Source organism: Chiloscyllium plagiosum, chromosome 24 (genome assembly GCF_004010195.1).
Source record: "Chiloscyllium plagiosum isolate BGI_BamShark_2017 chromosome 24, ASM401019v2, whole genome shotgun sequence".
Taxonomy (NCBI): domain Eukaryota; kingdom Metazoa; phylum Chordata; class Chondrichthyes; order Orectolobiformes; family Hemiscylliidae; genus Chiloscyllium; species Chiloscyllium plagiosum.
This window is the reverse complement of record NC_057733.1, coordinates 50,903,916-50,917,622: the sequence shown is the minus strand read 5'-3', so window position 1 is coordinate 50,917,622 and position 13,707 is coordinate 50,903,916. Positions and strand designations below refer to the sequence as shown.

At 41.9% G+C, this 13,707-nt stretch overlaps 1 protein-coding gene across 1 annotated transcript; it reads right to left on the bottom strand.

The window, feature by feature from the left end:
- Positions 1–239: 239 nt before the first annotated feature.
- On the bottom strand, positions 240–8,709 carry LOC122562356 (myeloid-associated differentiation marker homolog). The gene is made up of 3 exons (XM_043715233.1): positions 7,783–8,709; positions 2,040–2,135; positions 240–567 (listed from the first exon to the last, which is right to left on the bottom strand). Exon 1 carries the CDS (start codon positions 8,707–8,709, stop codon positions 7,813–7,815), a length of 897 nt encoding a protein of 298 aa, XP_043571168.1. The 3' UTR covers positions 240–567; positions 2,040–2,135; positions 7,783–7,812.
- Positions 8,710–13,707: the final 4,998 nt, after the last annotated feature.

Sequence of the window (13,707 nt, the reverse complement as noted above, 5' to 3'; positions counted from 1 at the left end):
ACAAAATATATTAAACACATAAACTGATACAGTTTAAACCAAATAGAGTTCAAGGTTTTCTGTGCCACTCACTAAATAAACATCCTTGAGGAGAAAGTGAGGTCTGCAGATGCTGGAGATCAGAGCTGAAAATGTGTTGCTGGAAAAGCGCAGGTCAGGCAGCATCCAGGGAACAGGAGAATCGACGTTTCGGGCATAAGCCCTTCTTCAGGAATCTGAAGAAGGGCTTATGCCCGAAACGTCGATTCTCCTGTTCCCTGGATGCTGCCTGACCTGCTGCGCTTTTTCCAGCAACACATTTTCAACAAATAAACATCCTTGTCAGACAGTGTGCAGTTTGACCTTTGAGGGTCACACATAAGCAACTCATTCAGTCTTCAACTGATTGCTAACTCATCACTTGAGAAACCACAGTCTCGTCTGAAACCCAAGATTCAGTGGAAGACAATGATGGAAACTGGTTCAAAGATTCCATATTTATGGGAACTGGGAGCACGATGAGCACCTACATTCCAGGATCATACAGTGAATCATTTGACAAGCAGATAATGTCATCCAAGGAAGCATCTGAAATACATGAAGAGACACATCAGACAGGACCACCCTGCTCTCACTATCCCACCTTCCCTGACCTTTTTACATGGCTCTCTAACCACACCCTGGGACATCAGGAAAGTCCATGAGCAAATACATCAGCTGACATTCTGTGTCAGAGAACCACAGCTAAGAGTAATATTTAGGTCAGTCATAGTTAGACAATGGGGTAAAAATTTAGTTGGACTAAGGGGAAGTAGATGTAAGTGAAGGAAGATAATTTGCAGCATCCCTTTGAATGGTTTCATATTACTTAATACACTAAGTATTTGAGCAACAGTTTTTGAGAGCACATTTTCACACTAAAGTCATATACAGTAGCTGTCTCAACTGCTAATGATCCCTGTGAATTACTCATTGTCCTAGCCTTTATCCAAGATACCAGACTTGCCTTTCTTCTCACAACATTCCAATGTGATCATGGCTGCACTTGATTTCCATACACCTTCCTATGGAGACTATCCAACATTCTCACTAGTTTCTAATGTTCAATTTTGACAGCAACTCACAGCAAATTGTGAAACTCAGGAACCTTGCAAGTATGTTGATGGGAGCACAGCAAGGAAACAGTGAGGGAGAAGAGGGTGAATAGAAAAGAAGAAGGCAATTTGGAAGAAATTAAGGAAGGGAGATTAGTTGAGGGGGAGAAAAGATTATCAAAAACAAGGATAAGTACAGAGAGGTTACAATTGACTATGTAATGCTCAATGAGGATATGGAGATTTCAAGTGAGTTAGCTGGGCTCTGGTCCCCAAAGCATTGCTCAGTAAATGGTATATTTCTGCTTGTGAGAGGGATGGGATAATCAAATTGATGGTTGGGGGTGGGAGATATACTTTGGATCCATTCTATTGATGGAAATTTTGGGAGGTAATATTACTGAAATTTAATATACAGGTTGCACAAAGACAGATGATTCCAAACGCACAAGGTAAAGATTCCAAGCATTTAGATACTGCTCAGGAACATATTAAACAGACCAAATGGGCTAGATGGCTTCATCCTATTCTAGTTTAACGAGATGATTTCAGAACTAAGTCTACATTACCTACCTTTGTCCCATAGCTGTTCAGCTAACAAACTTAAAAACTAACCAATTATTTAGTATTAACTGACATATGCAGGAGACAGTGCTACACTTTTACCACCCTGTGCAAGCATGAAGTATGAGAAACAATTAGCGATAAAAGGGAACCCAAAAAGATGTTTTATAAATATACAGGTAAGTAAAAGAGCAGTCAAAGGAAGAATGGGCTGACGGGAGACAAAAACATAGCTCTGCAGAGGCACAGGTCATGGCGAATGTACTAAATGAGTACCTTGCGTCTGTCTTTACCAGAACAGAGCATTCGTGTAGCATTTTTAGGAGGAGCTGCTGGTGATATCAGGATATGAACAAAAACTTTCATTATAATCTATAAAAGGACACAAAATAGAAAAATTACCTGGTCTAGATTGGATATGTAAGTAAAGACGGAAATTGTGCAGACTCTGCCCACATTCTTCCAATCATTCTCCCAGATGGGAGTGATGCAAAGGATCTGAAGATTGAAAATATTACAGACCTGTTTAAACAAGGATTCAACTTGGTAACTACAGGCCAGTTAGCCTAACATCAATGGTGGAGAAACATATAGAGACAGCTATCCAGGACAAAATTAACTGGTATTTGAAAAAATATAGACTAATTTTAAAAAGTCAGCATAGATGCAGTAATGGAAAATCGTAATTGACTGATCTGGCCCACAACCCTAACCTAATCATTGGGTCAAAATGCTGGAATTCCCTCTATAACAGCGAACTTACACCAAATGGACTACAGTGGTTCAAGTAAACAGCTTACTACATGTTCTTACAGGCAATTAGAGATGGGCAATAAATGCTGGGCTAGTCAATGAAGTTCACATTCCCTGAATGAATTTTAAATAAAGTGGCTGACAGTAATAAGTTTACTGTTAAAAATATCAGAAATAAGAGGAGTACGTAAATCAGCCCCTCAAGCCGGCTCTGCAACTCAATATGATTGTGGCTGATCTCATCTTGGCCTCAAATCCGCCTTCCCGCCTGTTCTCCACAACCCATTACTATTTAAAAAATCAATGTACTCAAAATTTATTCAGAGGCCAGCATTCACTGTACCGTGTTAGTGAATTCTACATATTCACGACCCTGCCATTATGCATGTAGATTCTCAAAAACACATTTGACAACACATCACATAATTAGATTAGATTACTTACAGATTAGATTACTTACAGTGTGGAAACAGGCCCTTTGGCCCAACAAGGCCACACCGACCCTCCAAAGAGCAACCCCTACATTTACCCCTTCACCTAACACTACGGGCAATTTACCATGGCCAATTCACCTGACCTGCACATCTTTAGACGGTGGGAGGAAACCGGAGCACCCGAAGGAAACCCACGTAGACATGGGGAGAATGTGCAAACTCCACACAGACAGTTGCCCGAGGCAGGATTTGAACCCGCGTCTTTGGCGCTGTGAGGCAGCAGTGCTAACTACTGTGCCACCGTGCCGCCCAAAAGCAATCGCCAACCCTGACGCAGCACTGCAGACCTCAGCCTTATACTTGGTCAGTGTGGCGGATGAACCCATGACCTTGGCATTATTAGCACCATGCTCTAACCAGCTGAGCTAACTGACCAACGCATAATAAACTTAACAAAGAAAATTTACAGCCCTCCAAGACTGAGCCGATCCAAATCTAAACTTGCCAATTCCTAAGCACCTATATCCCCCTGCTCTCCACCTACTCATGCATCTCTCCAGATGCATCTTAAATGAATCTACTGTGCCTGCCTCTACTACCTCTGCTGGCAATGCGTTCCAGACACCCACCACCCTCTGTGTAGAGTACTTGCCACTTGTATCCCCCTTAAACTTTTCACCTCTCACCTTGAAGGCGAGACCTCTCATACTGAATCCTTCATCCTGGGAAGAAGCTTATCTCTATCTACCCTGTCTATACCCTTCATAATTTGGTAGACCTCAACCAGGTCCCCCCTTAATCTCCTATTTTCTAATGAAAACAAAGCTAGTCTACTCAACCTCTCTTCATAGGTAGCATCTTCCATACCAGGCAACATCCTTGTAAACCTTCACTGCACCCTCTCCAAAGCGTCCACATCCTTTTGTAATATGGCGACCAAATTATTCAGGGAATGTGAACTGTACACAGTATTCTAAATGCGGCCGAACCAATGTCGTGTACAATTTTAACATGACCTGCCAGCTCTTATACTCAATACCCAAACCGATGAAGGCAAGCATTCTTGACCACTCCATCCACCTGACCGATGAAGGCAAGCATTCTTGACCACTCCATCCACCTGTGCAGCAACCTTCAATGGATCTGCACTCCCAGATCTCTCTGCTCATCAACTTTTCCCAAGGCTCTTCCGTTCACTGTATAATTCGCTCTAGAATTAGACTTGCCAAAATGCATCACCTCACATTTGCCTGGAGTGAACTCCATCTGCCACTCTCCGCCTAACTCTCCAGCCTATCTATAGTCTCCTGTATTCTTTGACAGTCCCTTATGCTTTTTGCTACTCCACCAATCTTCGTGTCATCAGCAAATTTGCTGATCATACCAACAGTGCCCTCTTCCAGATCATTTATTTATATCACAAACAACAGTGGCCCTAGCACTGATCCCTGTGGAACACCACTGGTCACCTTTCTTCATTTCGAGAAACTCCCTTCAACCAATACTCTGTCTCCTGTTGCTCAACCAGTTCTTTATCCACCTAGCTAGAACACCCTGCACACCATGTGACTTCACTTTCTCCATTAGTTTATCATGGGGGCAAAAATGGGTTTAAAGAAACAGCGGTAAAGCAGATATGAAATTGGTTAAGGGACATAAAATGGAGTAAAGTGCTGAATGATTGGTTTTCAGGCACAATTATATGTTCATTTGTGTTCCTCGTGGGTTGGGTATTGGGACTACACTTTTTGACATATATTAAAAGGCATACGGAGCATACTTCCAAAATCTGCCTGTTCATTTATAAAGGAAATGTTGGAACAGAGAGACCCTAAAGTGTACATATATAAATTTTTGAGAAAGTTATGAAAACATTGGTTTTATCAAAAGAGGCAAAGAGCATACAAGTAAAGAAGTTATACTAAACTTATATAAAACTTTGGTTTGGCCTCAATTTGAGTATTTTGTTTCACACTGGAAAAAGGACATTAGAGAGAAGGTGCAGTTGAGATTTACCAGAAAAATATCATGGATGAAAGACTCTGTTAAGTGAACATACTACAATCTATAATTGTTCCCTTTAGAACAGACAGGTTTAAGAGGGAGGGCAGTACAGTAGCTCAGTGGTTAGCACTATTGCCTCACAGCACTAGGGACCTTGGTTCGATTTCCTCCTTGGGTGACTGTCTGTGTGGAGTTTGCACATTCTCCCGGTGTCTGCACAGGTTTCCTCCCACAATCCAAAGATGAAAATCAATTAAGGGTGGCACTGTGGCTAGCACTGCTGCCTCCCAGCATCAGGGTCCCAGGTTCAATTCCAACCTTGGGTGACTGTGTGGAGTTTGTACGTTTTCGTGTCTGTGTGGGTTTCCTCTGGGTGCTCCGGTTTCCTCCCACAGTCCAAAGATGTGCAGGTCAGGTGAATTGGCCATGCTAAATTTCCCATAGTGTTAGTCAGAAGGAAATGGGTCTAGGTGGGTTACTCTTTTGTGGGCAGCATGGTGGCACAGTGGTTAGCACTGCTGCCTCACAGCGCCAGAGACCCGGGTTCAATTCAGGTGACTGACAGTGTGGAGTTTGCACATTCTCCCCGTGTCTGCGTGGGTTTCCTCCGGGTGCTCCGGTTTCCTCCCACAGTCCAAAGATGTGCAGGTCAGGTGAATTGGCCATGCTAAATTGCCTGTAGTGTTAGGTAAGGGGTAAATGTAGGGGATTGGGTGGGTTTCGCTTCGGCGGGTCAGTGTGGACTTGTTGGGCCGAAGGGCCGGTTTCCACACTAAGTAACCTAATCTAATGTGCAGGTTAGGTGAATTTACCATGCTAAATTGCCCATAATGTTCAGGGAAATGTAGGTTGTGTGTATTAGTCAGGGATAAATTTAGGGTAGGGAAATGGGTCTGGATGACTCTTGGCAGGGTTAATGTGGACTTGTTGGGCCAAATGGCCTGTTTCCTCACTATAGGAATCCTATGACATTTGGTTGAGTTGTTCAAAATTGTGAATGTTTTTGATACACTAAACGAGGAGAAACTCTTTCGTAGCAGAAGCCTTGACAGCCAAATAATATAGAATTATTGTAACAGGCAAACAAATCAGATCAACAGAAGGAAGCTTATTTTTAAACGAAATTATATTCAGGAATGAATTGCATAAAATGATGTTGGAAATAGGAACAATTCTGAGGAGAATTTTATAAATACAAATGAGAAAAATAATTTCAGGCTGTGATAAAAGGAGGGTGGAAAATGAGCTTAATGTAATAACTCTGCTAAGCATCCGGTCAAAAAGCATCATTCTGTGTTATGTCAACCAATAATTTAAAGTTCTCACCTTCAGCTGAAATGTTTCAAAGGTTCCGACATTGTTTCTATAATCTCTTTCAACTTACCTATCTGGACAGTGGGTACACCATGTAGCAATCATTTCATTTGACCAGTAACTTATCGATAACTTCCACTTTGCCCTAACTTAGCTATTCTGTCAGAATTGCTGTATAATAATTGACAATGTATACAATTTAAAAGGTACATGTACAGATGATCGGATTCATAAATGTCCAATTTACAAACACTCCTACTTTAGAATGAGGTCTTATATAAGGTATATTAGCATTAATTTTAAAGATGCAACATGCAATTATTTTCTCATACTTATTAACAACTATTTTACATTGTACCATATTGATTTTAACTTGCATAATAATCAACTGAAGAACAAAATGTATTTGTAACCTAGGCGTAGCCTGTTTTATAAAATGATGTGCAGGTAATAAATAAAATGATGTACAGAGAGAATGTTTTCTCTTGTGGGTCAATCCAGAATGAAGGGTTATAGTTTTAAGATTTAAAACAGAGGAGGAGAAATTACTTCTCTCAAAGGGTTGTGAATCTGTGAAATTTACAACCCCTGCGTGTGGGGGTGCCAGGACATTGAGTACATTTAAGGAGGAGATAGATGTTTTATCAGAAAGGAGTTGAAGGGTTATGGGGTCTGGGCAGGAAAGTGGAGTGAAGAGAGGGGGGATCAATCACGATTGTAATGAATGGTGGAGGAGAATCAAGGGGTCAACCGGCCTACTCCTGCTCTTAATAATTATGTTCTGGTGAATGCTGAAGAAACTCAACAGGTGTGGCAGCATTCATGGAGATGGAGATGAAGTTAACTTTTAAGATTGGTGTATTTCCACAGCAGTGTTCATTTGTGATTATTTTTTTAAAACTGTGGCTGTCATAGAGTCCTACAGCAAAGAAACTTGGTCCAACCCATCCATACCAACCAGACATCCCCCTCTGAACCCTTCCTATTCATATACCCATCCAGATGCCTTTTAAATGTTGTAATTGTACCTGCCTCTACCATTTGCTCTGGCAGCTCGTTCAATACACGCACCACCCTATGCATGAAAAAAACTACCCCTCAGATCCATTTTAAATCTTTCCCTCTCACCTTAAAACTATGCCCTCTAGTTCTGCACTCCCCTCCCCTCACAAAGACCTTGGCTATTCACCTTATCCATGCCCTTCTCTCATTCATCTGGCCATAAAGGCATTTAATTATTGTGAATGGGTAAGGAAGGGAAGATTCTATATAACTTGGAGATACTGAGGACTGCAGATGCTGTAAAGTCTGTCAATAAAGTGTGGAGCTAGAAAAAGCACATCAAGTCAAGCCGCACCTGAGGAGCAAGAGAGTCGACATTTCAAATCTCCTGCTTCTCAGATGCTGCCTGACCTGCTGTGCTTTTTCCAGCTCCACACTTTGGACCCCAAGATTGGATGTAATGAATGCTCCACAATGAAGAGATAACGAAAATAAAGAGGAAAAAAAAAGGAGTACACAAAAACAGAAATTTCTGAAGAAACCCAGCAGGTCTGGCAGCATCTGTGGAGAGAAAAGCAGAGTTAACGTTTCGAGTCCACTGACCCTGTTTCAGAGAAGTTAAAGGGAAAGCAGCTTACCCTCAGCCCATGACACAGTCTGGCAGAATGTCAGCTCCTGCAGCAGCTCAGTTGGATGGAGTAAATCAGGTCGGTCAGGTAGGCTGTGAGGTTCAGGGCGATGAGAGCGGCGGACAGCAGCATCTGATTCCAGCGGCAGTTCATCTGTGAGCACTTGTCCAGCACTCTGGCTTCGCGACGGAGCTGGAGGGTCCAGACCGCCAGCACGGCCCCCTGCAGGAGGAAGGCCAGGACGCTGAAGACCAGCAGGAGCTGGGTGAAGGGGAACGGGCAGCGGGCCCGACACTCGCCCACCATTATGAGGATGACCGCCAGCGAGAGCAGGGCGCAGGCGCAGAGCGCACCAACGGCCCAACGGAAGCCCGCGAACTCCGGACTGCTCACGGTTGTCAGGGTAACGCACACGACGCAGGCCAGAGAAACCTCGAGAACCTTGAGCAGACCGGGACCGGTCGCCATGTAAGCCGTTCTGCCCTCACTGTCCTTGTTGAGGAAGAGAAGGAGGACGAGGAGCTCGACCGAGTAGGCCAGGAAAGCCAGACAGGAGGCGAGGGCGGCGGCGATCTGATAAGAGAGTTCGCTCCAGTTCTCCTGGGCCACGGCCACACTCAGCACCATCAGCGGGTAGGTGACCGAGGCGGCCATGTTCATGAGGGCAGAGAAGGCGGCCACTGTGACGGGCAGATTCTTCCACGAGAGGGTGAGGAGGCTGTGGAACTGTGTGAACTCGGCCAGGAAGACGAGCAGGGTGGCGACGAAGGAGAAGCACCAGGTGAACATGGCGAAAGTGGCGAAGGCCCCGCTCCAGCCGGGGAGCCCCGCTGCCCTCGCCAGGCTGAAGGCCGTGCAGGTGAAGAGCATCTCCAGCAGCCGGCTCACCGTCTTCGGGGAGGCCAGGTTACTCATGTCACTGAATCTGACCGGCATCTTGCCTCTGAATGATCTCCTGTCCACAAGAGAGCCCCCGAGAATCCAGCACCTTAAACCGTCCTGAATGTGAAGAGCCCAGTTTGAATCTGCTGCACTTACCTCTCTGTGTATATAAAGCAGAAGAAGGCTGGCTGTTATCATTTCCTGCCTCGCTGGAAAGTCTGAGCGAAAACGGCGTTTTTATCAGATGTAAAGTGGCCTACTTAGTAACCACATTAGCAACGATCGCGAATGGCAGTAAGGTTTTAGGAAACCGCAACTTAGTTAGGCGAGTCTAATCTTTCCAACGTGAGGCAGGCACCAGAATAACCCAGTAAATGCAACGTTGACTGGGTAAGAAAATAAGCAGCTACGACAAAGTTGGACTACCACGATCCCACACTTTTCATCTATTTAATTCTTTTAAAATGAAATCAATAAAGGGGGATAAACTATCCCTGACCCACTCAAGTCATCAAAAACCAGTCATGAAGATATGTGCCAACTATAACATATGAAGAACCATATCTGGCTACCACTGCTCCTGACCACAATGGAGACAATTGAGTAATTTTCCCTGTCCAGATATGTCCTTCCCACTTCAGCTACTTCTTGAAGGCTCCCATCACACCAAGGTGCAATGGATTTTATATGACCACGTGAAGAGAAGTGAATTATCTTAACATCCTCACCATGGTTGACTGCAACAAACATTTTTAATTCTTAGTGTATTATATGATTTGGAGATGCCAGTGTTGGACTGGGGTGCACAAAGTTAAAAATCATACAACACCAGGTTATAGTCCAACAGGTTTAATTGGAAGCACTAGCTTTCAGAGCGCTGCTCCTTCAGGTGGTTGTGGACAACCACCTGATTAAGGAGCAGCGCTCCGAAAGCTAGTGCTTCCAATTAAACCTGTTGGACTATAACCTGGTGTTATGTGATTTTTAACTTATTGTATTATAGCACCAATTAAAATGTGGCCAGTAGACTAGAATTCATAAGCCAGTTGCAAGACGCAACCATGATCTCATTAAATAGAGGAACAGGCTAAAGGAGCTGAATGGCCAACTCATGTTCCTACTTTCCTACATCTTGAAAGAGAAGGCATTTTATTATCTAGTTACCTCAAAAAATGATAAAATGCGCCATCCAGTAGAGTCTTTGAGTTGTTTTAGTTGAGGATGACTATATTGCTTATTTGGTGTCTTTTATTGTTGACATTAGCAACATTTGTAGAATTGTTGTTATTGGTGAATGGATATTTACCTGTCTTTTATCATTGGTTCTGTCTTTCAAGATGCTAATGAAACTTGGAGAATAGCATCTTGCTGTTGCCAATCCATTTTTCCTCTCTGGTGTTCTGTAAAGCAACTACTGAAATGTGACTAACTTATGTATTTTTGAGTCTGGATCCATTGTCTTTCCAAGCTGGATATTTGCAGGCATTCTTTAATATCCAATATGTACAAATTATCACAAAATTGTAAACTAAAAAGAAGGGAGGTATGTTTCATGACACTTGACTCAGTGTCTTCAACCATTGCAGACATTAAGACTACAGTTAATTAAGAAAGCAGATCACTGTTACCTTCTGCGGGGTAATAAATGCTAGCTAGCCAGTGCCACACTCGTGCTATAAATTAAAATGTTTACCTCACGTTGGTTTCTTGATCTTGCTTCAATCAATGCAAGATAATTGCTGCAGCTATTTTAGGTTTGTGCTTCTTCCTTTTGAAAATAATTTAGTCCATGAAGGTCTTGGGTATTAAAATTAGGTAATGGAAGTTGAAAATTGATAATGTTTTACCACTGTCATGACAATTTCAGATGTTCACTGAGATCAGTATCAATTGAATGCTTAATTGTATTCAGCTAGTGGGCATTAAGTTGTGCTGTTCTGTATAGGAGCCAAGTAAATGTGGGGTTGTTAGATTTAGCAATGCATGTTTATAACATGTGCCTCAATAAATACTTAGGGTGTAAAAGATAGGACAGCAGCATAATATTTACACTTATGTAAAATAGAGCATGCTAATTTTCAATGAGCTACTTAATCAGCTCATCACTGTTTACAGAAATGCTAAGTAAAATATTAACTTACTATGATTGTCACTCTCCAACAAAACAGTACTGATACCTTGTAAAAAGTTTAGGATTGCTCTAGTAATGTTTCAACATACAGACAATATGCTGAGGAGCCACCTTCTCTATTGCAGACTTTTATGCTTTAGGCCACCTTGAACTGAGGTTACCAGTCTCCGTTCCATAGCTTCATTGAGAAGTCTTAATCTGAAATTGAAATCCTGTCTATGAAGAGGGAATATCTCAGTCATGACCATGTCCTTTCTCAACTACAGTGCCCATTCTGGAGAGATCAAGAGGGACCTGCAAATAATGATGAGAACTTGGCCTTTGCAAACAAAAATTATCAATACTGAAAACCCTTCACAGGATTCCTTGCCTCATTCTTGCAAACATTGTCTTTCGTCCACACTAGTCACACCTCACCACCACAGATTGAATCCTGAACCTGCTGCGTTCTATTTAAGATGAATGAACTATTGCCATACTAAAGTTAAATCACTCATTCTTTTGAAAGTTTATTTTGTCCAAAAATTCATTCTCAGAATGTGGACATTATTAGTAAAGCCAACACTTATTACACTGTTGGTGGTGCTGGGAAGGTGGCAGACTTAAAATCACAGGTTTGATATATTTGAAACAGAGTTAGGCCACTTCAGAGTGTAGTTCGATGTCAATTGGTGTAGAACTGAACTCACATTAAGCCAAGCAAGAACAACAAATACTCTTCCCCAGAATACATAGTTGGGTTCTTGAAACAATCCAACACTCACGATCATTTTGACAGCTAGCATCTCAAGATTTTTTTTAAAAATTGAAACAGTGTGAAAAGCAAACTGTGGTTTCATATACATGGGCAAATCAGTCAGTGAAGCAAGAATGTGCCATCGTTTTGAACTCCTTGTGGTTTACAGGAAGTGACCACAAATGCCCTGAATTCAGTGTTCTGCAGCAATATCTTCACTTACTTTTGCTCAACACAAATGTTATCTTTGATCTTTCATGTCAATCATCTGTTGCGCAGCATTAAAAAGATATTTGAGTTGCATGACAAGGACCAGGTTGTTGTAGCTGTTTTCTGAATTGTGTGCATACAGATCCAAAATAGCTACCTTCTCTGAAGTATAATTCTATGTACTGATGGAGATATTTTAAGTATCAGGCTGCACATCACCCAGGAGAGCCTGATGCAGTGAAAGAAACTGTTATTAGGGACACTGGACCCTCAAGGATGACTAGATTTGGTATTGTGTAATATGACATGAAGCAGCAACCACAATATAATTGAATTTTATATTCAGTTTGAAATGGAGAAGAGTGGGTCAAAGATGATACTTTAAACATAAATAGGGTCTGAAAGCTAAGCTAGTGGACGTGCACTGAAATACAGATCAATAAGGAGACAGTGGCAGACATTTAAGGGGATGTTTTCAAATACTCAAGAACGTTCCTACCTTTTAAATAGATGCACCATCGAGCATTAACTGAAGTAAAGGAAAGCATCATAGAGTCATAGAGATGCACAGCATGGAAACAGACCTTTCGGTTCAACTCGTCCATGCCAACCAGATATCAAAACTTGAGGAAAAAGCACAATTGCACAATGAGTGGCAGATCAGATGATTGATAGGAATGTATGGAACTGCAAAGAGTGACTAAGAGGTTAATCTGGAGAAAAATGTTACAGCATGAGAGAAAGTTAGCTAGAAGTGTAAAAACAAATAAAATTTTCTACCAATGTTAAAAAGGAAAAGAGTAAGTAAAGCGAGTGTTGGTCCTCCAGAGAGAATGGGGAGTCAATAGTAAATGAAAGGTAAATGGTACATACGTTAAACAAATATTTTCCTTTTGTCTTTGCTATAGTGAATTTAAAAATATTCCAGTATTAGCTGCAAATCACAGGTAGAGGAGAGAGAATAACTTGGTGAAATTATAAGTACTAGGGAAATGGTACAGAACAAACTGATGGAACTGCGGGCTGACAAATCCCCGTGGCCCGATGAACTTCACCTTGGGGTCCTAAAAGTAGTGGCTAGTAGGTTAGTGGTTGTATTGATGTCACGTCTCTAAAATTCATTAAATTCTGGAAAGATGTAATGAAACTCTAAAGTAGCAAATATAACTCTTTTATTCAAGGAGGAAGGGGAATCAGGTCATGAAATTGTATACCAGTTAGCTTGACCAGTCATAGGGAAGGTGTTAGAATGTGAAAAATAGAAGCAGAAGTAGGTCGTTCAGCCTTTTGAGTTTGCTCTGCTATTCATTATGATCATAGCTGATAATCCAATTCAATAGCCTGTTCCTGCTATTCCCCAATTTTTGTTTTTAGCTCCAACTGCTATGTTCAAGTCCTTGAAATCATACAACATTTTGGCTTTTATTGCTTGCTGTGGTCACAAATTCCACAGGCTTGCCACTCTGGGCAAAGCAATTTCGCTTCATTTCAGTCCTAACTAGTTTATACTTAAACTGTGACCCTTGGTTCTGGACCACCTCCACCATTGAGAATATCCTTCCTGCATCTACCCTGTTTAGTCCTGTTTGAATTTTAAAAGTTTCTATGTGATTTCCCCTTCATTCTTCTGAACTCCAGGAAATAAAATCCTAACCAATTCAACCTCTCATACATCAGTCTTGCTATCCCAGGAATCAATCTGATAAACCTTTGCTGCACTTCCTCTACAAAAAGAACATCCTTCCTCAGCTAAGAAGACTGAAATTGAACACTATATTGTGTAATTGTAGCAAGACATGCATGCTCCTGTACTCAAACGCTCTCACTATGAAGGTTAACATACCATTTTCCTTTACTGCCTGCTGCACCTACATGCTAATCTTCAGCAACTGGTGTATGAGGACACCCAGGTCTTGTTGCACATTTTTCTCTCAATTTATTGCCATTCAGATAATAATCTGCCTTCCTGTTCTTG

Bases quoted from the DNA above. Each gene is read 5' to 3' on its own strand.
- LOC122562356 (XM_043715233.1), bottom strand. From the start codon at position 8,709: ATGCCGGTCAGATTCAGTGACATGAGTAACCTGGCCTCCCCGAAGACG.